The 21,835-nt window shown below is 51.0% G+C and overlaps 1 protein-coding gene across 3 annotated transcripts in view; it reads left to right on the top strand.

Annotated features, from left to right (window-relative positions):
* Window positions 1-21,835, top strand: part of PPP1R16B (protein phosphatase 1 regulatory subunit 16B) — a 49,858-nt gene continuing 28,023 nt past the window's right edge. Inside the window, exons 1-2 of one of the 3 annotated variants that reach the window (XM_021416458.1) lie at window positions 1-93; window positions 14,865-15,264. In XM_021416458.1, the coding sequence (XP_021272133.1) occupies window positions 15,018-15,264 (247 nt within the window). In that variant the 5' untranslated portion in view covers window positions 1-93; window positions 14,865-15,017. Of the gene's footprint in view, window positions 94-12,605; window positions 14,772-14,864; window positions 15,265-21,835 lie in introns of those variants that run through there. The other 2 variants (XM_021416456.1, XM_021416457.1) reach the window with 2 other exon arrangements.

Raw genomic sequence — 21,835 nt, forward strand, 5'->3', positions numbered from 1 at the left:
CCCCCGCGGCGCGGCCCCACCTCGGGGCGGAGCCGGAGCAGCGGAGGAGCGGAGCGTTCGGAGCGCGGCGCTGGGCCTCGGGAGCCGCCACGGGTGAGTGCGGAGCGGAGCGGAGCTGGGGGTCGGGGCGGGGGAGGGCTCCGTGCCCGGTGCTCCTCGGGCCCTCGCCGGAGCGGGGCCGCCCCCGCGGAGCGCGGCCGGGGCGGTGCGGGACGGGCAGGGCCGAGGGGTCCCCCCGCCGCGGGGCTCCGGGAGCGGTGGCCGCAATCACGGCGCGGAGTTGGGGGAACTCGGCTCGCTGTTGTAACGCGGCGCTGCTCGCCCCGGGGGCTCCGCGTAATCCCGCGGCGAATTTGTCTGACCTTATCTTGGACGCGGCTGATGATGGAGGCGTAATTGCCTCTTTAAGGCAGTTTGCTCCCGGGAGAGACCTGCTTTGGTGCTTAACGTGCCTCCGTACCGGGGGTCATCGTGCAGAACCCGAGGGGCTGAGGAGGTGCGCCTTGCCTTGGTTCGCTGTGGGGTTTTTGCTCGTTGCTTTTGGAAATTTTCTCCCCTTTGGCATAATTCAGGTGTGGATGCAATGTTCTTGAGGCAGTGTAAATATAAACAGCTATAACTGCTGGAATAGCACCGGGGCGCTGGCTGTGGCTGTGGCTGTGAGCGGGGGAAGGTCCTGGCAGCAGTGAGCGTCGGCCCTTCCGCACCGGGTGCGATGCACTAGGGATGCTTGAGGTGACTCTGACAAGAGAACAAGTTCTCGCTCAGATCTCTGCTTAACGGTTGTGGAAAGATCTCTTCTGCATCAGGGTGATTCTGCTGGAGGAGGAGGATGTTTCTAAGTACAGAGTTGAAGAAAGTGGCCTTTCCCAAATTGTGGAGGGGAGCACAAAGCTGAAAAACAGCAGTCTGCGTTGGGGCCCTCCTGTGCTCCCCGAGAAGCACCCCAGGAGCAGCACGCTGAGCAGCAGCTCGGTGGGCTGCCCTCGTGCTCACCTTGACCTGCACTGCCCTGGTGCTCCTCGCAGGCAGAGCAGAACGGGGCTCTCACTCGGAACTGAACTGCGTGGAGGGGTTGGTGCCAGCTTCACTGTGCTAAGTCCTGAGTGTGAAGAGCTTCTTTGGATTTGTGCTGTCCTTGCTTAATCTCTGCCTTAAGAGTTGGACCAAAAACTGTGCGTGATGCTGTAAATTCTCTTCCTAGGTTATTTTTATGGGTTTTGCTTTGTGTTCTGAGATCTCTTGTGGGGTTAAAGAGCTTATTTTCATTCTGCCTGGCAGACACGTATGAGCATTTCATAACTGAACCGAGGTTTGAAGTGTTGAACTTCAGATGCGATGAACCCCTGAGATACTGCTGCTGCTTTCTGACATCAGGGGCGCGTGCCCGGGCTGCCCGCTCCTAACAATGTCTTCTTGTTGGGTCCTTCGAGCTGGAAAACAGCCCTGTGTGAGTGTGCTGGTACCAATGGTACCGGCTCCCCGTGGCCCCGCATCGCTTCTGCAGCTGCTTTGTTGGGACCTCGTTTTCCCTCGGTTTAATAATTTATAAGATGCCTGTTGCCTCTAGGCACATTTCATCCAGTAAGAAGAAAAACATCAACCAGTGTTTACTGGACTACTGGTTGCAGAGGCTGAGGCTGACAAATAATGGAGCCTTTGTGGACGGAGGGATGTCGCGTTTGTATCTTATGTAAATGAGTGGAAGAGCAGAATGTGTCTAAAAGATCTTCTGGAGACGACGTTCCCTTCTTGTCCCCATCCCTTAGAATGTCTCCTCTCCTCTTGAGGCGAAGGGGAGTCTTAACTGTGACCTTCCTTAACCCGACATTGGGTGTGAGTCTCCTTCTTTGCTTTTATCTGTGTCTGACTCAAGTTTGGAAGCTCTCTGGTGCTCAGTGGTTGTGAGTGAAGATAGGAGATGGAGGGCCTGCATCTGCGCAGGATTTGTTTCCTTGGCTGGAGGGAGGTCGGCCTCTCTGTGGGCAGTGAATTGCCTCTCGCGTGCGGCAGATCCTGCGCCATTGGATTGCCCGTTGCAGCAGGGAAGGTTGGCTGTCTCCTTTGAAACTGCTCAGTGGTGATTCAGTGACTGGGCGGACAATCATATCCTGGCTAATTGCCCTAAGGAGCAGATCTCGTCTGCTCTCAAACCGGCTCCCTGCGTTCTTCTTGCAGAAGCCCTCTCCTGCCCGAGGTGCTCCTGCTGGTTTCAGTTCCTCTGATTTTTTTTTGTCGTGGCACTGAAAATGACGCGCAGCAAACTTTCTGTGAGCTGTAGCTGGGGGTACAAGCTGGAAGTGCTACAATCCCAATGCCTCTCCTCCTCGTCCAGGTGACGTGGTGCGGTGGAGGGACGCGACCCTGCACAGGGCACGGCAGGGTGCAGGAGCACCGCGTTCGGCCGCGTTGCCCCAGGAGCTGCGGGTGCGAGCAGGGTCAGCCGCTCGCTGTGCGCTGCTGCTTGAGTTGCAGCACCTCCATGGGCGGCCCTGCCAGCTGGCTCTTCCTTCAGGGATGTTTAAAGAGGCTTATCGCAATCTTACTAGAAATCTGTCTTCTTCTGTTAATCTGCAGTCTCCTCATCTCCTCTCCACGTGCTCCTATCTCATTCATCTCGACAGCGCCCTTCTGCCGGCTGCTGCACATCGACGCCGGTTCGCTGCCGTGCTCCTGCTTGGGCCGTGCTGCTTTGCACACGGCTGCTTCTTGCTCTCCAGTGTAGTCTTTTCTTTATGTGTGTCTGCGTGTGTGTGTGTATGTGTACATATGTGTGTATGTAGAGAGAGATCTGTATCTACTTAGATATCTACAGAGATAGGTATCCGCGTAGATATAATCTATATATCTGTGTAGACAAATAACTAGTATAGCATGTGTATAAATAAATATAAATGAAGCCTAATAATAAATATATAAAAAGAATTATAGATATAATTTTGTATTATTTTTAAGGTGATGCTGGTGCTTTTGTGGCTGGGGTGAAGGTGAGCAGCCCGATGCCTGCTCCTGTGCTGGGTCCTGCTTGGCCGCTCAGTGCCAGGCTCACTGTGAGCCTGAGCTCAGTGGGAGCCCTTAGCACCTTGCTGGGGCATGTCCTGCTTTTTGGGGTGATGCATTTCTTCCTGCTGGAGCTTCTTACAAATCTTGCAGCAATGTGTAAATACAGTGGCTGGCAGAGCAACATACCCGCACAGAAGAACGAATAGCTCCAGGAACACTGAGCCTCGATACCTGTACAAAGCAAACACGTCTATCAGTTGATATGATTAGGTGAGCTGCAGGGTTGCTTGCTCTAGAGGCCTGGGTAGGAAGTTCACGGCCTTTGACAAAGGTTCTGTTGCCATCCCTGCTTGTGGAGACTGCCCTGAATCCTACAGCCAGCAGTGGTGCCCCTGCCTTTCCCTGCCCTTCCTCCCGCACAGCATGCTGGTGCTGCCCTGGAATATTGCTAGCTGGAGGGAAAGAGATAATGTGTGTTGTTTTTTTTTCTTTTTTTCCAGAATAGTCAGCTGATGGAATCCCATGGGAAGGGGTTGCAAAGCAGGAGGCAGGTGGGTGGGCATCCCAGCTCTGTGCCTTTCTGTAATTCAGTGGGAGAAGGCTGAAACACGAAGTATGCTTGTTGGGTACTCTTTTCTGTTTGCATTTGAAAGAGCTTGATAGGCTGTGATTAATGAGGCTAAACAGAACTTTGATAAGTGGTAAACTCCAATGAACCTGAAACAGAAATGGCTTTATAAGGTGGCTTTGCTTCCACGCAAAGCACAGATTGTGGGTTTCGTACAGCGCTGTTTGGTTTGGAGCTGGCGGTGTGTAGCATGGGCCGTTCTCCTGTTGTACAGAGGGAGCAGCAGCTGAAGGATGTCCGTATGTCCGCTGTAGGGGTGGCCATTGTGCAGCAGCTCCTGTGTCTGTGCAGACCCTCCTGCTTTCTTTCCTGCTCTAGGTTAATGTTCCCAAATTTGGGTCGTCAGATCTGCATCCCAGAGCCCCGCATGTCCCCGTATCCAGGCTCTAATTGAGGATGCTCTAAAAGTGGTGGGCTAGCTACCATGGCCTTGCAGATCGGAACCATTGGCCTAATCTATTTTTAAAGTGAATTAAACTAGAAAAAGGCAGTGTCACTCTAGAGTAAGGAGCCACCTGGGGAGTTAACCCAGAATAGTTGTTCTGCTTTGAATTCGCACCCTATCTCATTTCAGAAAGACTTTTCTTTCCATATTTACGAAAGCTTTGCAAGCACAGAATACAGGGCATGCTTTAAGCAGCCTAAGGAAAATAGCTTATTGTTCTTGAGGTGTTCCCTGCATTGCCTCCTGGCCGTTCGCTCCCTAACGTAGGCATCCTTTTCCCTAATCCTTTTCCCCCTTTCTTGCTGCCCCCTGCAGAGATCAGCTCTCCCTCTCTGCAGCTCAGCACAGCATCAGGTGCCTGTATCCAGCTGGTGCCGATAACCTGAGCTGCACGCTGGGGCTGGGTGTAAATTATTAGCAATGCCAGACTCAGCTCACGTTGGCCGGGAGGAGCGGGGATCTTTGCGTGGTGTTTTGAGTTGCACCGAGACGCTTTGCTGTTACGCTGCTCCTTCGGATTTGTCAAGCTCAAGTTAAATGTATATAATTTTAACATCTCATGATTCTTTGGGGGCTGACTCATGTTTTTTTGGCCTGGGTGAATCATAGCTCTTGAACTCCATTGCTAAATTCATTATGCAACAATTATAGGGTTGGAAATGCCACCCTAAGTGCACACAAACAAGCTGGCAGCAATTTTCGCCTCCTTTTCTCTCACCCCGTGTTGCCAAGAGATCTCCCTCGTGAGTTTGCTCATTAGCTCTTAGCACCGTGCTGCAGGTGAGGGGCTGCTCAGCACCCTGCGTCACGGCACTTTACCCTTGAGCTGGAAGGTCCATTGTTTCTGGAGGGAAGAAAGAGGTCAGCCAGGAGGGGAGGCTGGAGGTGCACAGCTCTGCTCATCCATGCTGGTTGCTTTCCCTTTGTTGCAGATGCTATGTGCAATGCTGTGGTGTAGCGATGGCACCTCAGATGGTCGGTATGGGGAAACCCCAAGGATGAGGCATTGCTCTGCAGTAGCTCCACGTAGCAATACGGGAAGCTGGCAGCATCACACAGGTGTGAACTGTGTGTACCTACTGGCTGAGCAGCTCAGAGGTCAAATACCTGTCTGAGGAGAAACATGAAGGACGATGTGAGCCCCGTACTGGCTGAGAAGCACCTAGTGAGAGCCACCATTGTCTTCTGTACTATCTAGTGCTAAGCTGAGATTTGTACAGGGCTTGGCTTCTTGATACTGAGGTCTTGAGCAAATGTTCTTCTGGTACAGAGTGTTCAGCTGAGGTAGGGATGAAATGGCAGGGTGGGTGTCTGGGAAGCTGCAGAAAATCTCCCTTGAGCAGCAGTTCTTCCCAGCAGAGGTCTGGGCCTTCCATCGCAGTATTTTGGGGAAGTCTCTCCCCTGATGAAGTCTGTGTGTTTGCACATAAGAGCACAGCCACGCACTGAGCGCATGCAAAAAGACTCCCCAGGAATGTGGTCATGGCACTGAGCTTGCTGGAGTTTAGGAAGCATCTGGACAACACTCTTAGACGTATGGTCTGCGTTTTTGGGTGGTCCTGTGTGGAGCCAGCACTTGGACTCGATGATCCCTTCCAACTTGGGATATTCTGTGATTGAGGTTTCCTAGAAGAGGCGTGGCTGAGCCTTGTGCTCATGGATGGATGAGGAGAGGGACCCATGACCTGGGAGCCCCGGTATTTGTAACTGCAGAAGCAGGAGAAGCAAAGAAACAGCAACACCACTGAGAATGAGAGCACTGCCGGCAGTGCTGGTACAGTGATGGTAGTCAACTCAATGCAAAGTATCCTAAGTCATGTTTGCAGAGTAATAAATGGTAAACATTTGATGAAACTGTGTGTAAGAGCAACTGTATTGCCAGCGCAACAAGTCAAGCCCATGGGCCACCTCTGACTGTGGCCAAGAGTAGATGCAGAAAACATGAAAAGTAGGGCATGTATGGTGACGTATGGGTTGATGACTGTGCCTAAAAATAAGGTACTTTAGAAACATAAAATATGCCTTGCAAGCAAGGCAGCGGCAGGCTGCTCCGGGTGTTTGATTGAAGACTGAAGCTGGTGGTGCTAGCGCTGCAGAAGGCTGCGTATTGTTTAAATCTGCTGGTTTGCATCTGAGATGAGGCAAGACGAGCTGGGCCTGAGCTGAGCTGGGAGGCAGTGGTGGGGCTGTTGGTGGAGATGCTTTCCCTTGGCCAAGGCCAGCGACGTCCTGCTTCTCGTGCAGGGCTGATGCTGGTCTGCATGCGAAGGAGTCTTTGTCCCCTTGAAGTGTTACGGTGCAGCTTTCTGAAAGATGCACTGAAATGCTCCCACGGGCGTTGAGAGGACGGTCACCCAGCAGTGATAGCATCAGGTGGCACTGATCCTCGCTGCCATTGTTGTGTGTGGGCTGATGCTGGTACCTATAGCAGCTATACAGTGCCGCAGGGAAGCCTGACCCTGTGTGCCACGGGTGTTGGGTCGGCAGCGTCAGGGCCTCCTTCTTGTCCCAGCATGGGCAGAGGAGGACAAGGGGCTGAAATTTTTGGCATGGGGGAACAGCGAGCACGTGGCTTAGTAATGGAACAAATAGGTCACTGTGGAGTTCACTAGGGCAAAAGGGCAGTGCCGTAGGCTACAAACTCAGATGCGTGAGCTGCGTGGAGCAACATTTTGTGCACTGTAGTGTGGATAGATTGTTTTTCCCCAAATCTCTTTCCTGGAAGAACCTGCAGGCTCCCTGCAGGTGGGCAACGCCCCCCCACCCCTGCCCTCAACAAACAGGGGATGTACAGGCACCTCTGTGTTGCGTGGTTAAGATCTCTTGAGGGTCATTGGAACGGTTATAGATGAGCTCAGTAATGTCTGTCAGCATTAGAGCTGAAGGCATTTGGTTAACAATAATTAAATGCTGCTGCTATTTAAAAGGAATGAATCAGATGGTGGGGAAGAGCATCTTCTCCTACATCTCCCTCAGAATCAATAGTGCTCCTGGCAGGTGTGCAGCAGGCACCTTCAGATCCCGTCAGTCACATCCATGCCAACCACGGAGCAGCTGAAAGCATTGCGTCACCCCGGCACCGCTCTGTTCCCACAGTGTGCTGCTGTCATGGCCCGTGCACCGGGTGACATCCGTCCTGCAGCTGGGGATGCTGGTGTGCAGAGAGAACGTGCCTGTTTCTGAAAGCTCCCAGGGCTGCATGGCTGCAGGTAGCGAGGAACCACAAATGGAAAATCCATTCCCTTATCTGGCTCGGTGCTGTGCCCCAGAAGGGCTGTTCCCTCTATTTTTTTTTTTTTCCATGTGCCAAAATGTGTGTGAGTGGCTTTAAACAATAAAAGGACTTTGGTCAAAAAGCACAGCAAGCAGGCGAGCAGCGCTCCGTATCTTACAGGAAGGGTGTGGGCTTCTGCAGGGGTGCTTCTGAGGTCCTGATGGAAATCAGCCTTATTTTTAATCCCTGTCTTACTCTACAGCCTGCTTTGTGGGCACTTGCTGCTTTCAGATTCCAAATCTTCCGAGTTTGTAGCCTGCGATGTCAGCAGGGAGGATCGGGGTGCGCAGGTCCGCGTGCATTGCCTGTTGCAGGGCTGGCACGAGGCGGAAGCTTTCCCCAGGAAAACAAATTGGAGGCAGCGATACCGCTGTCACAGATGGGTCGGGCTGCTCCCTGCATTGCAACGCGCACGCATATCATGTGCTGTGGAAAAATAAATGGAGAGCCGAATGGGAGACTTATGCCCTCAATTAATTTCTCTTCCACGTAATCAGTGCTGCTGCGTGCTTTTCCTTCCCTGCCAGCTGCCTGGCTCAGGGGCCGGGTCTGCCTCGTGCGAGGGCAGCTGGGATTGGGTTCGTGTTTGCACAGAAGTCCCGCTCTGATCTTCCTTTCTTTGCCTGGGGGCAGGGATCCCACTGCTCCTCTGATGCTGGAGATAAATTCTGTTAGCAGATACTCTTCTTTGGGAGAGCAAAGGGGAGCAGTGTGTGTAATGAATTCCTGAAGGAATACAATTTCCTCGTCTCTGAGCATCGTCTCCTCTGGGGCTGTGAGGTGCTGCCCTTGAGCCGGTGCGTGGCTCGGCTGTGGGCAGAGGGAGCTCTGCTCGTGGCTCAAAGCACGCAGCCCTAATCGGAGAAGACAAATCGATGCAATTAGCGCGCGGTCCCTGAAGATTTGCGGGCTATTGAACAGTTTTCTCTATTACACAAGGCTTGTTTGCTGTGTGCTTGGAAACGAAGCCCTTGGACTTAGTTCTGATTTGAGCTCGATTCAAACTCCTGGCTCAGTTCTTCATGTTCCAGCTGATCGACGTGTCCCTGTCCCTGCTCCAAGCCAGTGACTGGAGCCCGGAGTGACCTGAGAGCAAAAGGCACAACTGAGATTTCATACTGCAGGGCCAGCGGGGGCTGCTCGAGGTGGAGCAGCAGCCTTGAGAGCACTGCATGGACCAGAGGCAGAAGCTCTGCAGAGCAGCTCTCGGGCTTCTCATAGGAGCTTAGTGGCCACCACGTGCACATCTGGGGACCGCTGCCAGCTTGCTGTGCTTGCCGCTGAGGAGCAGCGTGTCCCCACGCAGCTCGGGCAGGGTGGGCTGCTTGGCACAGCGGGCCTTTCTGAAGGGAGCACAGAAAATAAGCCCGCCTTGAAATACTGCTGGGGAAAAAGAATGTATATTGTAGTGGGTTGGGTGTTCACAGGAAGTATATGGTGAAAATATTGAGGGGGCTTTCCTCAAACAAGCGCCAGTGTTATTAAGGGTGGAACAGTTGGGAGGAGAAGAGAATGAGGCGCTCACATTTTTCTATTACCAGCATCAGCTCCAAAGAGGATTTTGGACTCGCTGTTTCACTCTTTTCTTTTCCTCCTTACTCGTATTTCATTCCCACTGCTCAGAAAGAGCAAGCTGAGGAGGGAGAGATGATCTGAAACTAGAGATAAAGCGGCCAAAGCAAAATGTTTTTAATTCTCCGGGGAAGAATTTAGCTTTATATTTCAAGCTTTCTGTTCAGTGAGGAATTACATCGATTCACCTTCACCAAATTCGCCTCTGCATTGAGCAGCAATGGAACTTCCCTTGTTGCAAACAGGTAGAACAGTATCTGCGCTTCAAGAAGGTAATTGGGGCACGGATTAAGTTACTTACTTTGCATACAAGAAAGCTGTGGGAAAGCCAGGAATCTTGCCCCAAACTCCCAATTTCTGGTGAGATCTCTCGCCCAGAGGACTTGTATACCCTCTCCTCCTCACCAGAGCTTTGGAGCAGCCTGGGAGAATTGCATCCCCTGAGGGCTCTTGGCTGAAATCTTTTACTTTTTATTTTTTTCAGACAGCATTTCTCTCCCCTTTGGCTTTCTTTCCCTTCGTTTGCTCACGCTGGATGTGTGCTGCTTGAAATGCTGTAGATGCTGAGTGAGGAAGGGAGCAGTTTGCTTCTTAGATAGTGGTGAAATTAAGTCAGGCAGCAGTGATTTTCATAATTCTCAGCGCTCTGTGTGGTTACCCTGCAGGTGCTGCGGGGTCTCAGCAGGGTGCGGGAACAGTTGTGTGGTGCCTGCGAGAGGAATTAGCTCCCAGAAGCCATAACTGGATTGAGATGTTCAAAGCCCCATCCTGCCTGGCCTTGAGCACCTCCAGGGATGGGGCATCTGTAGCTGCTCTGCCGCTGCCTCGCCACCTGAGTCATTGCGTGGAGATCCAGCTGGGGTGCGGGTGCAGCCTGCCTGGCAAGGTGTGATATCGGAAAATTGCACATTTCAGTTGCTAATTCAGAGCAAACCCTTGTGAGGCTGGGAAGCTGCATTGCAGCCTTTCACCGCAGGCTTTCTGGCATCCTTCTCCCCTGTGGTTTGTAGGAAATATGACTTTCTTGTGGCATTGCAGGAGGAAGAAAGCGTTTGGCGCTGGGATTCCTTGGAGGTGCCATGCATCTCTGTGCTAGCTGTGGGTGATTTGAACTCCCAGTTCAGTGCCCAGCCTCTGATGTCAGGTCTTCTGTCCGCTGCCATTGGGCAGACCCAGCAGCTGAGTCTGTTGGTACAGGTGTGTGAGATTGCAGTGGTTTGGGCAGTGTTTCTTGGCACTATGTCCTTGTTAGTGATGTTCTGATGAGCCATTTGCCCAAAACATGGGAGGTGAGGGATGCAGTGTTCTAAGAAAGCAAGGAACCCCAGTTCTGGGCTCTGGTCATCCCAACAAGACCCTCTTGTCTTGATGTGTGCTGTGCTTATTTTAAAAAAACAACAAACAAAAGCTTTTGATCCTTGCTCCCTCATCACCCCGTGTTCTTGGTGGCTTTCTGGCGTCTCTCTGGTTGTCTCTGCATGCTGTTTGCAAGTGATGAAGAACTGCTCTGCTTTCTCCAGATCATGTGGAGATCCTCACCAGTCACCTAAGCCGTGATGCAGAATATGCCTTGTATTGGTGAGCGGGGACAGTGCTGGGGGTGATGCATGAAAGAGGAGCCTGTGAGTTCTTCACTGGTGCTCATTGCTGGAGGATGGGCTGTGGTGGGCTGGCCACCATAACAGCACAGCTGAGCCTGAGTCCTGTTGGGAAAGTGAAGGGGAAATTCCCCACCTTGCCACAGTGTGCAGGAGTTGATGCGCGCAAAGTAAATAATTGGGCAGCTGCGTCTGCTGCAGGCTGCTTATGTGCTCAGATCCCTGCTATAGGCTTTCATGCTTGGTTTCCAATTCCAGCTGAGAGAAGATTAACTTGAGGTGGAGAGGAGAGGGCTATTTCTGTCGCTTTTCACGCCTCTGACGTGCCTTTATGCTGTGAACACAGATGTTGCACCCAGTCCTGGGCCCAGTCCTGCAGGTGTCTTCCCTCAAATAATCCAGCGAATAAGAGTGATCTCTTCCACGTCAGCAGAGGCTGGTCTGTACGTTTCCCCTTTACTTGAAAGGGGCACAACTTAAAGGAATTCTTTGGCTGCCAAACTACTGCCATGTGTCCCGTGCAAAGATTGCTCTGCCAGAGTTTGTGTGTTTATATTTATCTTTTTTCTTTCTTAAAAAAAAAGAAATAAAGTGGAATAAAAATTAAGTCGCTTGATGACACTTAGGTGAAGGACTCTTGCAAGTGCATGCACTCTGCTAGTGTCATGCTGTGCTTTAAGCAGCTCCTCAAGGAGATGTGTGGAGGATTTGCAGGTCTTAGCTCTGCCTTCTCCGCCAGGGAGAGCAGGGTGTGCTCTGGTGTCACCAGCAGCAGGGCTGCTTTCGTGGACCCAGCCTCATCCTCAGCAGCACTGCAGCCACGTGTGTGCATGCTGAATGCTTGGTAGGATGGAGTTGGGGGCAGCCCTGGAGCAGAACAAGTGCGCTCTGCTTATCTCTTTGCAGGGTGTAGATATCAGCCATTATATCTGATGTGGGAAAATGTTTGTATACAGGAGGTGGAAGCAGGTTGAGCATGCAACACACAGGGTTGGCAGCTTAAATAAGAGTCACAGAGTCATAGAATGGTTGGGTTGGAAGGGACTTTAAATCATCCACTCCCACTCCCTGCAGTAGGCAGTTTGCCCCTCCCAGCTCAGGCTGCGCAGGGCCCAGCCATGGCCTTGGGCACCTCCAGGGATGGAGCACCCACAGCTCTGGGCAGCAGTGCTGAGGCCACGCCATCCTCTGAGTGAAGAACTTCTTCCTAACATCTAACCTAAATCTCCCCTCTTCTGGTTTAAAACCATTCCCCTTTGTCCTGTCACTGTCTGCCCATGTAAAATGTCAGTCCCCTTTCTCCTTACAAGCTCTCTTCAAGGGAGAATCGGGGTCTTTTATAGTGCAAGTGAATAACCAATGCCTGAAACAGTCCTCTGAACCTATTGAGATGCATCTTGTATGCAAGTGAGCCACATTGTACAGGAAATGCAAACCTTTTTTCATTGGTTGTGTTTACCCATGTTTGCATGCCCTTTGCAGGCACTGCTTTCTGACACTGCTGGAGCAGGTCCTTCCTGCAGCCTCAATACAATAGTGTGTGTCTCGCCTTCCTCCTGGCCCCAGCACGGCTGTGCTTGCTGCCCTGCATCTCACAGGATGTGCTCGGCTCCGAGCTGCTGAGCTCATGGAAACAGCAATGCAACAAAGTGCTGTTTTTCTTTTTTTTTCCTTTAAATAAAACAGGAACCAAAATGCACTGCCTCGAAAACCGCAGACGCCCACGCAGACAGCTTCTGTGTCACTTTGCAGGTAAACAAATGCTTGGGCCTGTAACTTTGCTGTAATTAGACTGCCCAGTGTGTGTGACGAGATGTCAGTGCACCACTGACACAAAACCACTGTTTTTTGGCACAGCAAGGAAACTGGGTCCCTGGAAACCAGTGTTGGAACTGAGGTCTTTGTGAGGCTTTTGGGATCTTTCAGACTTAGAGAGGTGAGACTTAGGTTGAATATAAGGAAAATGTCTCTTACAGTGAGGACAGTGAGGCACTGGCACAGGTTGCCCAGAGATGTCGTGAATGCCCCATCCCTGGAGACACCCAGCACCAGGATGGACCAGGCTCTGAGCAGCCTGATCTAGCTGCAGATGTCCCTGTTCGTTGCAGGGGAGTTGGACCAGTTGGCCTTTAAAGGTCTCTCCAACTCTAAGGATTCTATGATTCTGTCCGTGGAGGGTGCTCAAGGCCCTGTGCCCAAGTCTGGGAGCTGAGCTGTGTCCCCTTCAGGAAGTCCTCCCAGGGAACCTCTCTCCTCCTTTAGAGGTTGACTGGGTGGTTGGAGGACGGGCTGGTTCTTGGTGCTGAAGCGGCCTTGATGCTGGTGGGAGCAGCAGATACCTCCTAGTGTTCATTCCCCCTTTGCTGTTTTGTTCATTCCTGTCTGTGGGCAGCTCATCTTTCCCTGTTTTTGCTGTTGTGATAGCAGGAAAGCTGAAACGTGGGTGAGCAGACCAAGCCATGCTTCTCCTTGCCTCGTAACTCGGTGTCCTGCTGCACCTCCCAAATTCAGTCCATGAGGAAAACTTCTAGCTTTTCTTAGGTAATCAGAGAAACACAGACATAGTTTATATGCTTCTGAAAACCTGCAGAATTGGGCCGTCATTTCTACTTCAGGTGTATTTTGGGGCATATTTATTCATCTTTCAGCAAACAATGGTGGAAGCGGGCTGGGAAAGGCTCTGGGTGGGAGTGCCGATGCGCTATGCCGAGAGGCATTTCCTGCCCTTATCTCTGCCACTCGAGGTATTGTCAGCGGGCTTCAGATCTGCAGCCCATGTTACTGCAGCGGAGATCGCCAGAAAAGATACCTGCAGGAACACCCACGTGGGCCTGAGCCGGGTTCATGGGAGGTGGGAAGAGCTTCCCAGCAAAATGCTGTGCTTGGAAGGGTGTCAGTCTCCAAACGAAAGGTTTTTGGGAAGAGGGCTGCGTTGGTGCCCACGCTGTGGAGCTGCTGCTGGAGGGCATCTTGAGCAAGTCCTGGAATTGCTTGGTGGTATCTCTCTTACGAAAAACTTTGCAAGGTTTTGGGTTTGTACCTGTGTGGAACTGAAACATTATTATTACTATTATTAATTTAGTTTTGCAATCTTGAGTTCTCATGGGACATAAACAGTTTTATTTTTGTTCACGTCTATTCCCAAACCCTCAAAATAAGGTTTGTAGGGGCTACTGAAGCTGCCCTTGGCCTTCTGTTGGCCCTTTGCTGCGTAGAGCGACCTGCCTGTGCGCTCTGGCTGAGTTTGTTTGTTTTCAGTTTTCAAACCAATTATCTCGTGGAGGAAGTGGCATGTCTCGCTGTCAGAGCTGAGGTATTTATAGGTGAGGTCAGACCCCGGTGGAAAGTCTGTGGCAATATTTGAAAGGACTGGATGTCTCTGCCTTGTGCAATTCACTGGGATGCAGTGGATGTGCTGCATGGTTTGGACATCTCCAAGCAGCTCCTCGGAGCTCTGATATTGTATGTGGTTATTTGTAGCTTGCTTTGATTTGCCATGGTACACATTCAGTGGGTCTATTTGGAATGGACTTGTTCAGTTCACTTGCGGCATTGACTTTATTTCATGTGCATCTTTCCCTGTTGGGCTGACCCTTAAATCTGGGGCACGCTTCCTTCTGCTGTGCAGCAGATGATGGGTGGTTGCCCCTGGGCCTCCCAGCTCACTGCTCTGTGGGTGCTGCTGCTCGGTGATCTCTGATGCTGTGGTTGCACCATGAGCCCAGGTCAGTGCTATAACTGTGTTTGCTGCTGTGAGTATGGAGACTGTACAGCAGAACTAGAACTGGGCTACGGCATTGTGGAGAAAGTGTCTGGGGAAAAAATGAAATGAACACAAAACCCGATGTTTTTAAGTAGCTGAGGTGGTTAAAGTGTAGGTAATACCTTCCTGGGAGCCATATCCTATCTGTCTGCCCTTGGCTAAGACTGGGGTAAGAGGGGGCCAGTGGAGCACAAGTGATGCTTGTGGCAGATGGAAACCTGCCTGGGGATGTGTCTGTCCAGAGTTGTCTAGGGAATGATGTTGTGAAACGCTATGGAAGAACTTCTTGTTAGCTCACTGAAGCTTTGTTCTGCTCATAAAGGAGGGCTACCTTGAACTTCAGTTGTGAATGTATTGTAGGTTAGAACTGCTACTTAGTTAAGAAGGTTTTGCTTGGGTATTTGAAGTGGGTGAGAGGTGGAATCACAAAGGCCAGTGAGAAGAAACAAGTGATTAAAACGCAATTAAATGAACCTTCTTTTGAGATGGTAGGTGTTGCCTGTTGAGTTTTCTAGTGGGCTGATCTTAATCATTTGTCTGCGTGGGACAATGAGATCCCTCATACTTACCTCTCATTTCAGGCTTCCACCGTCTTCTCATCAGACTGCGATGGGTCCTTCCCAGCTTGGTCCCAAGATGCTGGTATAGCACCAGGCAGCTGCGATCGAGAGGACCTGTGGCAGGACACCGTTTCTAGCTGGGACGTCTTCGGCCCCTCTCTCCCGGCAGAAGCGATGGATGCCCACGTGGACCTCCTGACAGAGCTGCAGCTGCTGGACAAGGTGCCCACGCTGGAGAGGCTGCGGGCGGCCCAGAAGCGGAGGGCTCAGCAGCTGAAGAAATGGGCTCAGTACGAGAAGGAGATGCAGCACAAGAAGCGGAAGCATGAAAAAAAGAGAAATGCTGTAAACCGGAAGAAAGTGTCTTTTGAAGCCAGTGTTGCTCTGCTGGAGGCTTCTCTGAGGAACGACTTGGAGGAAGGTAGGGTGCTTGCATCTGGCAGATGATCCTTTTTTTGGCCTGTGAGGTCCACATAGCTTCTCAGTGTGCATCCATGTTGACATCCATGGGCTGCCCTTGGCATGGTGTTGTTCTCTAGAGTGTCCCTGTCTCTGGCATAGCAATGGATTGGGGCATTCAAAGCGCTGAGAGTCACCAGCATTACCTGGAATGACATCAGGAGTGGGTGCACAGTGACAGGATGGGGCAGGAGTTATGACCGAGATCTGGGAAAAGGAAGGCAGCTTTCATCTCTTTCCTTTTCACGCTTTCCATTTACAGAAGGTGAGAAATGCTTCTGTGCCTTCTGGATGTGCCTATTTGAGAGGCTTTTCAGAAGTCTGTCGCGGGGATTTACATGTCAGTGTAAATCTTTTCAGCTTCCCTGCTTGGGGGATTGATTTGAGAGCTACACGGGTATATAGATTTTTCCCCTATTTAACATAATGAAAATCATTTCTTTGCTTAACGCTTCCTGTAGAAAAGAAAGTTCCAAATTGTTCAGGAATTGGTTTAATGGCACCATTTTTATTTTGCTTGTGTTTAAAATGAAGGGAAGAAGAAGATGTCTAAAAGCCAATCCCAGTTAGCCTCAGCAATGCACGGGGGAAAATCTGTGAGCTCTGGGAAGCCAGGGCTCTGGCAGTTGTTTGGAAGTGGGGCAGCTGAGCTGAGCTCTGGTGATGCCACCAGCACTGCTGCTGGACCTGAGGGGTCCTCAGCGCTGTTGGAGGGACAGCAGAAGAGGCTTCTTACTCACCCAAAGGAGAGAAATGGGTCTTTGTTCTTGCAGTGTCTGCTGCAATTCTCCTGTGATTTTTATAAATGAAATACAGAGAACTTCACTTCCAGTGCAGTAACCATTTTAACAAGAAGTCTTCTCTAGGAAGAGGGCTTGGGTCACCAATTACACACAGTGGGCAACCACCTGCTTTCCTATTGCTGAAGGTACTTTCAAGAGAGAGAGATTTGTCTGCCTCGCCTCTTCCTCCTTATCTTGGGTATTAACACCATCCTTGCCTGGTTTCCTAACAGCCAAGTCGCTGTGTACCGCATGTTACAAAGTCCACGTTAAGGTAGTGGGCTCAACCCTACTGGGAACTGAGGGCAAGTACTCTACGGAAAGGTAAAAGTATTTCTCAGAGAAGACCTGAAGCAGTCTTAGGGATTGCTGCTCTGCCAGGTAGTGAAATCAGTGTGATCTTCCAGATCTACCGGTGTTGCACAGTCTAAGGAAGATGCTGTGGAAACCTACCCAACTGCCTTATATCTCTGCTAGTGAATGTTGCTCTGGTTTCTGACATCTTCTGCAAGAACCAGTGCATGTGGGTGGAAGGCAAGAACCTGGTCTTGTAAGGAATCTGACCAGGATTATGTCCCTGTTTCTGAGATGGCCTTTCGTGCACCACTTGTCCTTACATCCCAGCACTGCTTGGAAATGGAAGGATTAGGTGGTGGACCACATTTGGTGGTTACAAGTGTTTGCCAAGCCCTGCTTTGAGGCTGTGCATGTGTTTGTCACCTCTCCCTGGGAGAGCAGACCCATGATAATTCCTCGCTTTAAAGGTTTAACAATTGCTTCCAGCTCTCTGCTCCAGGGAAGCCATGTTCCACACTCTGAGCTGTTCTGGCCTTCCAGCAAAGCCCCAAAAGGGAAACCAGCTAGAGCTGTGTTCTGAGATTATATCTAGTGGAATCAGCTGAGATGACAGATCTATGACATGGATTGCCCATGCCTGTGTTGATGGACACTTGGCAGGGTGTGGTTGGGTTTTGGATGCAGCTGTCCAGCTGCAGGTAGTCACAATGCTGGGCTGCAGGTACCTTGTTGTCCCTCTTCACTCAGCAGTGGTGCCTCTGCTCGGTGCTGGGGCTGCCATCGCGTTGGTTTTTTTTCTCAGCAGGCCCAGGTGGCGGCTGTAGGCCTTAACCGCGGGTGCTTCCCCTGCGCAGCTGGATTTCTCACATGCCTTGAGTTTATTAAACTCGATTGTTTTGGTGGTCAGTTAAGTCCTACAAATAGCCTGTGGGCAGGTTCTGTTCCTCTGTGCTGTGGCACCGGTATAAAGGGTAGGAGGGGATGGCAGCAAACCTAGATGCCAAACTGGGAATATTTCCTTACTGAATGCTGGAGGCTACGCGAGTGAATTCCTGGCCTTCTGGAGGTCCCTGGGGATGATTTCAGCATATGAATCATCTTTTGTTTCCATGTGGGAAGAGGAGGGGGAGGAGAAATATAAATGATTTAAAAAGTTGAGAAGCTCGTGTGAGGAAATTTAGAGCTGGGGGTGCCGTTAGTGCTCATCATATCTTCAGTGATCTCCGAGCAGGCGTGCAATTTCCATCCTTTATTAATATTCGCTTTCTTTATATAACTTTCTAACTTTCTCACTCCAGAGGTGGAAAAGTGGATGACATAGGCACTGTGCAATGAATTTGGGATGAGTGGAGCTGAGGAGCCAGTTAGCTTTCTCTCAGGAAGGCGTGCTGTGCTGTGGCGTGGCCTGCTGCTGGAGGAGGGCCGAGCCCAGTAGGGTGGTGGCTCTGAAGGGAAAACCCGATCCTGCCCTTCAGAGCAGCCTCAAGTCCCTGAGCCCAGGTCATGCCAGCTGTGGGATGTAGCATGATCATGTGGGGCAGTTCTTGGAGAAGGAGCCATCTATATGGAGCCCTGCAGGTCCATGTGGGACAGGCTTAGGGGAGCCCCCCATAACAGGCACTGCAATGGGTTCCTGTGTGCCCGCAGTTATCTCCCTCATCTCTGCTTTGTTTGGGTAAGGACCAAGCCACCATGCTTCCCATTTTGGGACAGCAAGGTGGTGAAATAGGGCTAAAGGAGGTGACACTGACAAGGAGTGTGGGCAGGAGCTGTGAACATCTCCTGCGACAGATCTGTCAAAACGTCCCCGGTTTAGCAAACAAGCTGGTGTGAACAGCTTGCTGGGATCTGCTGACAGAACCAGGCCTGGGGCTGCCACCTGCCTCGGCTGAGGCCCTTGGCTTGAAGCTGAAGGACCTATGGACAGCTCTGAGGGGAGAGTGGGGATCTTGGGACCTATTCCATGCTCCTCCCACAGAGGAAGCTGGACCATTCTCTGAAGGAGCATCACACTCTGTAGCTATTTTAAATGACAATATACTGAAGCCCCAAGCCCAGCTCTAGGCACAACCTGAGCTGGCTGCAGGATGATGCTGTAGATGGGTTGGATGGGTGAGAGGATCGCAGGGAGATCCAGGAAGATCTGTCAGTTGTGTCTGCTGTGAGACATGAGATGGGTAGGGACGGGGGTGAAGCTAGCGTAGGGGAAAGGACCCCAGGCTAGCTGTGTTGTAGCAGTGTCGTGCTAAGTTTCTGTTTTAATAGTTAGGAAGGAGAAATGCTTTATAATTCAAAAAAGCTTTGGAAGCCACTGTACTAATTGCCAAGAAATTGCAAGGGCTGCCGAAGTCTGTGAGGTGACGGATGGAGGCTGGTCCCGGGGTGGTTGGTGGCTGCTGCCAGGCTGTCGTGTCAGGCTTTCTGCATCACTGAGCTGCTGCAGGAGCGGTCCCAGGGAGCAGGAGAGGGGCTGGCGTCCTGTAAATGGAAGATGGAGCTCCCAGAGGCTGCCTGGGGGGGATGTGTGGCATTTTCTGCCTGGAAGTGCTTTTCCTCACTCAACCCATGTGCAGGGGGAGCTTCTACCGCATTGGCGGAGACTGGAAGGTTCGCCCTAGCTGTGGGCAGGCTGTGCTTCTTTCAGGGAACCAACTGAGAAATAAAGCACCCGAAGGACCACCTCACCTTCCCGCAGTGCTGAAAGTGCCCTGGTTTCTCCTGCTGCCATCCCCATGGGCACTTGTCCCCATGGACGCAGCTCTGGCAGCGTCAGAGTCCTTCAGCTCCCGTCTCCTGCGAGCAAAACTCTGTCAGGGCAGAGAGTTACGTCAAACAGAGCTTCTGGAGGAATTTAATCCTGCAGATCCTCATGGTTGATGCCTCAGAAGAGGAATGAAAGCTCAGTGTGGGTCCTGGTACCTGGCAGAGCAGTTCCCGTGAGCAGTTTGGGGTTTGCTGAGGCCTCCCCCTACCCCACCACTTGGCAGTTAGGAGCTGTGCAGGGCAGGCTGAGCTTGGCTTTCATCTCATTGAGAAGATTTTCCCCGGGAGGGTATAAGTATTGCACAGCTTATTTGTACAGGCACATCCCCCATGTTTCCCTTCATAATGACCCTTAAATCTCCTCAGTGCTCGGTAATGCCGAGGGTGACAAGCCCTGTGTGCGAGAAGCACAGCTCTCCCCAGGCAGCTCCTTTCCACCTTTCTGGAATAAAACCAACCTTGTCATTGCAAAGGCACTTTAAAGAGAGGCCCTAATTAGTGTCTATAAATTGCTTTCGTTAACCTTTCCTAGCTGATGCGATCTGTTCCCTTGTTACTAAAAACCTTTATGAGGTGCCTTAATTTTCCACCCACATTATTAGTCTCCTGAAGCTTTTTACATGGAGTTCCTGTGTCCAAGTCTATGAGCAAGTGCATATATCTGTCTCGGAAGATTTTTCTCCTGGGTTTTGTGCCCTTTGAAGAGCTTTGAAAGAAAGTGCCTTTTATTGCCAGCAGTCTGAGTGTATACCTGTGCATTTGGGGAACGATTCGAGTCAGAAACGTAGAGCTTCTGCACGACAACAAAAATGTTTCTTGAGTCTTTAAACTCCATTGGTGTGGAAATGAAACCCCTTTTCTTCAAGGAGCTGCGCGTGGGAGCTCCTGGCAGCGAGGGATTTTGTTAATTCTGTTCATGGCGGCTGGTGTGTCTTCCAAAAGCAGATTCACACACTTGGCCACATTTAACTTGGCTTTTTTCAGACAATCCCAACCTGATGCTAAGGCGGGGTGGCTCGCATATGGCAGCTGACGAGATGGCATCTGGGGGCACGAGCAATATTGAGTATGCAACTTTCTCTGTTGTCACAACAAACGGGTACTCTTTATTTATTAATTTTTCCTCACGACTTTCTGGAATTTCAACGAAGTGGGAAAATTATTTCCGTAAGAGCTAGGAATGCAAACTTTTCTTTTTGGGAATTACTACTGAAAGTCCATCTCTGGGTTTCCTGGGATGGATCTGCCTCCCCAGCTTGAGAGTCAACTGAAACGTTTTGTTTCAAATCCTTTTCTTGCAGAAGTTTTAAGACGTGAGCAGAAATACATGCGTTATCTGTTGTTGTTTTTGCTCTAAATTTCTAGAGTATCAATATCAGCATGTGGTGTTTCCTGGCCAAAACACGACTGCAAATGTGCTCTGTAATAGCGCATCCTGGCTGTCCTTGCTAGGATATGCTAGGACGCAGTGATATAGGAAGCCTCACTGGGATTTTTATTATTATTTTTATTTTGTAGCCAAAATGAAACCTCCAAATGCTTGCATACCTGCCTCCTGCTCGCCTCCCTGGGTGCAACCACCCCTTCACGCTGTGTGTCGGCACAGGGAAATGGGTGGTTTTTGTGTTCTTTCAGTTCCTGACTTCTATACTTAAGTGTCTCTACCATTTCTGATACCACGGAAAGTCTTTTTTTATATATATATATATATCCTGCAGTGATCTTACAAGATGGGCACCCAACGTTGGATCAAAGCTACTTGTCCCTCTAGGAAGGTGGTTCTGTTTGGATTCAAGGTGTTTTAACTCTAAGTGGGATTGGCCGATGAACTGTTTCTTTCTAAATGTAGTTTAAATCGCTTAATCTGCTTCTGAAATTTGGCTGTAATGTGTTCTGGAGGTGAAAGTCAGAAACCACCTCCTTGGTTGCACTTACAGGCTATCTGTTCTTAGGTCTCTCTTATTTGGAACAACATGCTAAAAAGCCCAATTTCCTGGCAGTGAATGGCCCTTAGCCAGACCAGGCTGCATAGGCCACGTGTTTAAATCTGGCACAGCTTTTTGGTGTTGCTGATGGTATGGCTGGTATTGCTTCCTCATGCACCTGCAAGGAGGGAGCGCTCTCAAGGAGGTCCGGGGGGTGGGGAGCAGCTGGGGCTCTTGGCACACACAGGCAGGCTACGTCGGGTCACCATCTGCTCTCCTGCCCTGCCCAGCCAAACTGGGGGTGCCTCTGCTGGGGCTCTGGGTGCTCATGCACGCAGCAGAGCGCTAATTCTCCAGCGTTTAACCTTTCTGTTCTCTATCCTGGCTGCTCTGCTTCTGATTGCGGCGGGGCGGCCTTGAGTGGCTGCGCAGTTGTTGTTATCTGTGGGCTGCCAAATGTCAAAGCCTGAACTTCCATATCTGAGCTCATTAATATTTGCTGATCTATTGCTCTAATTTAGAGCTGGTGACTTCCCAGCCTGTTTGTCCTTGTGATTTCCCTGGAAGAATCGCTGCCTGCTTACTGGCTGTGGGTGGTGGCTGCTGGAACGGGTCATGCCACGCAGCACGTCTGGCTTCCATAGGGTGAGGCTGAGGGGCTGCTGCTTCAGCTCCTGGCTCTGCGGGGCTGTGACATGGAGTTTCTTGCGGTCGATGCGTTTCTTGCCTGCCTGGCTGCCTTCCAGGTGTGTGCCATTTCCTCTGC

The sequence above is a fragment of the Numida meleagris genome, chromosome 19 (genome assembly GCF_002078875.1).
Source record: "Numida meleagris isolate 19003 breed g44 Domestic line chromosome 19, NumMel1.0, whole genome shotgun sequence".
NCBI lineage: Eukaryota > Metazoa > Chordata > Aves > Galliformes > Numididae > Numida > Numida meleagris.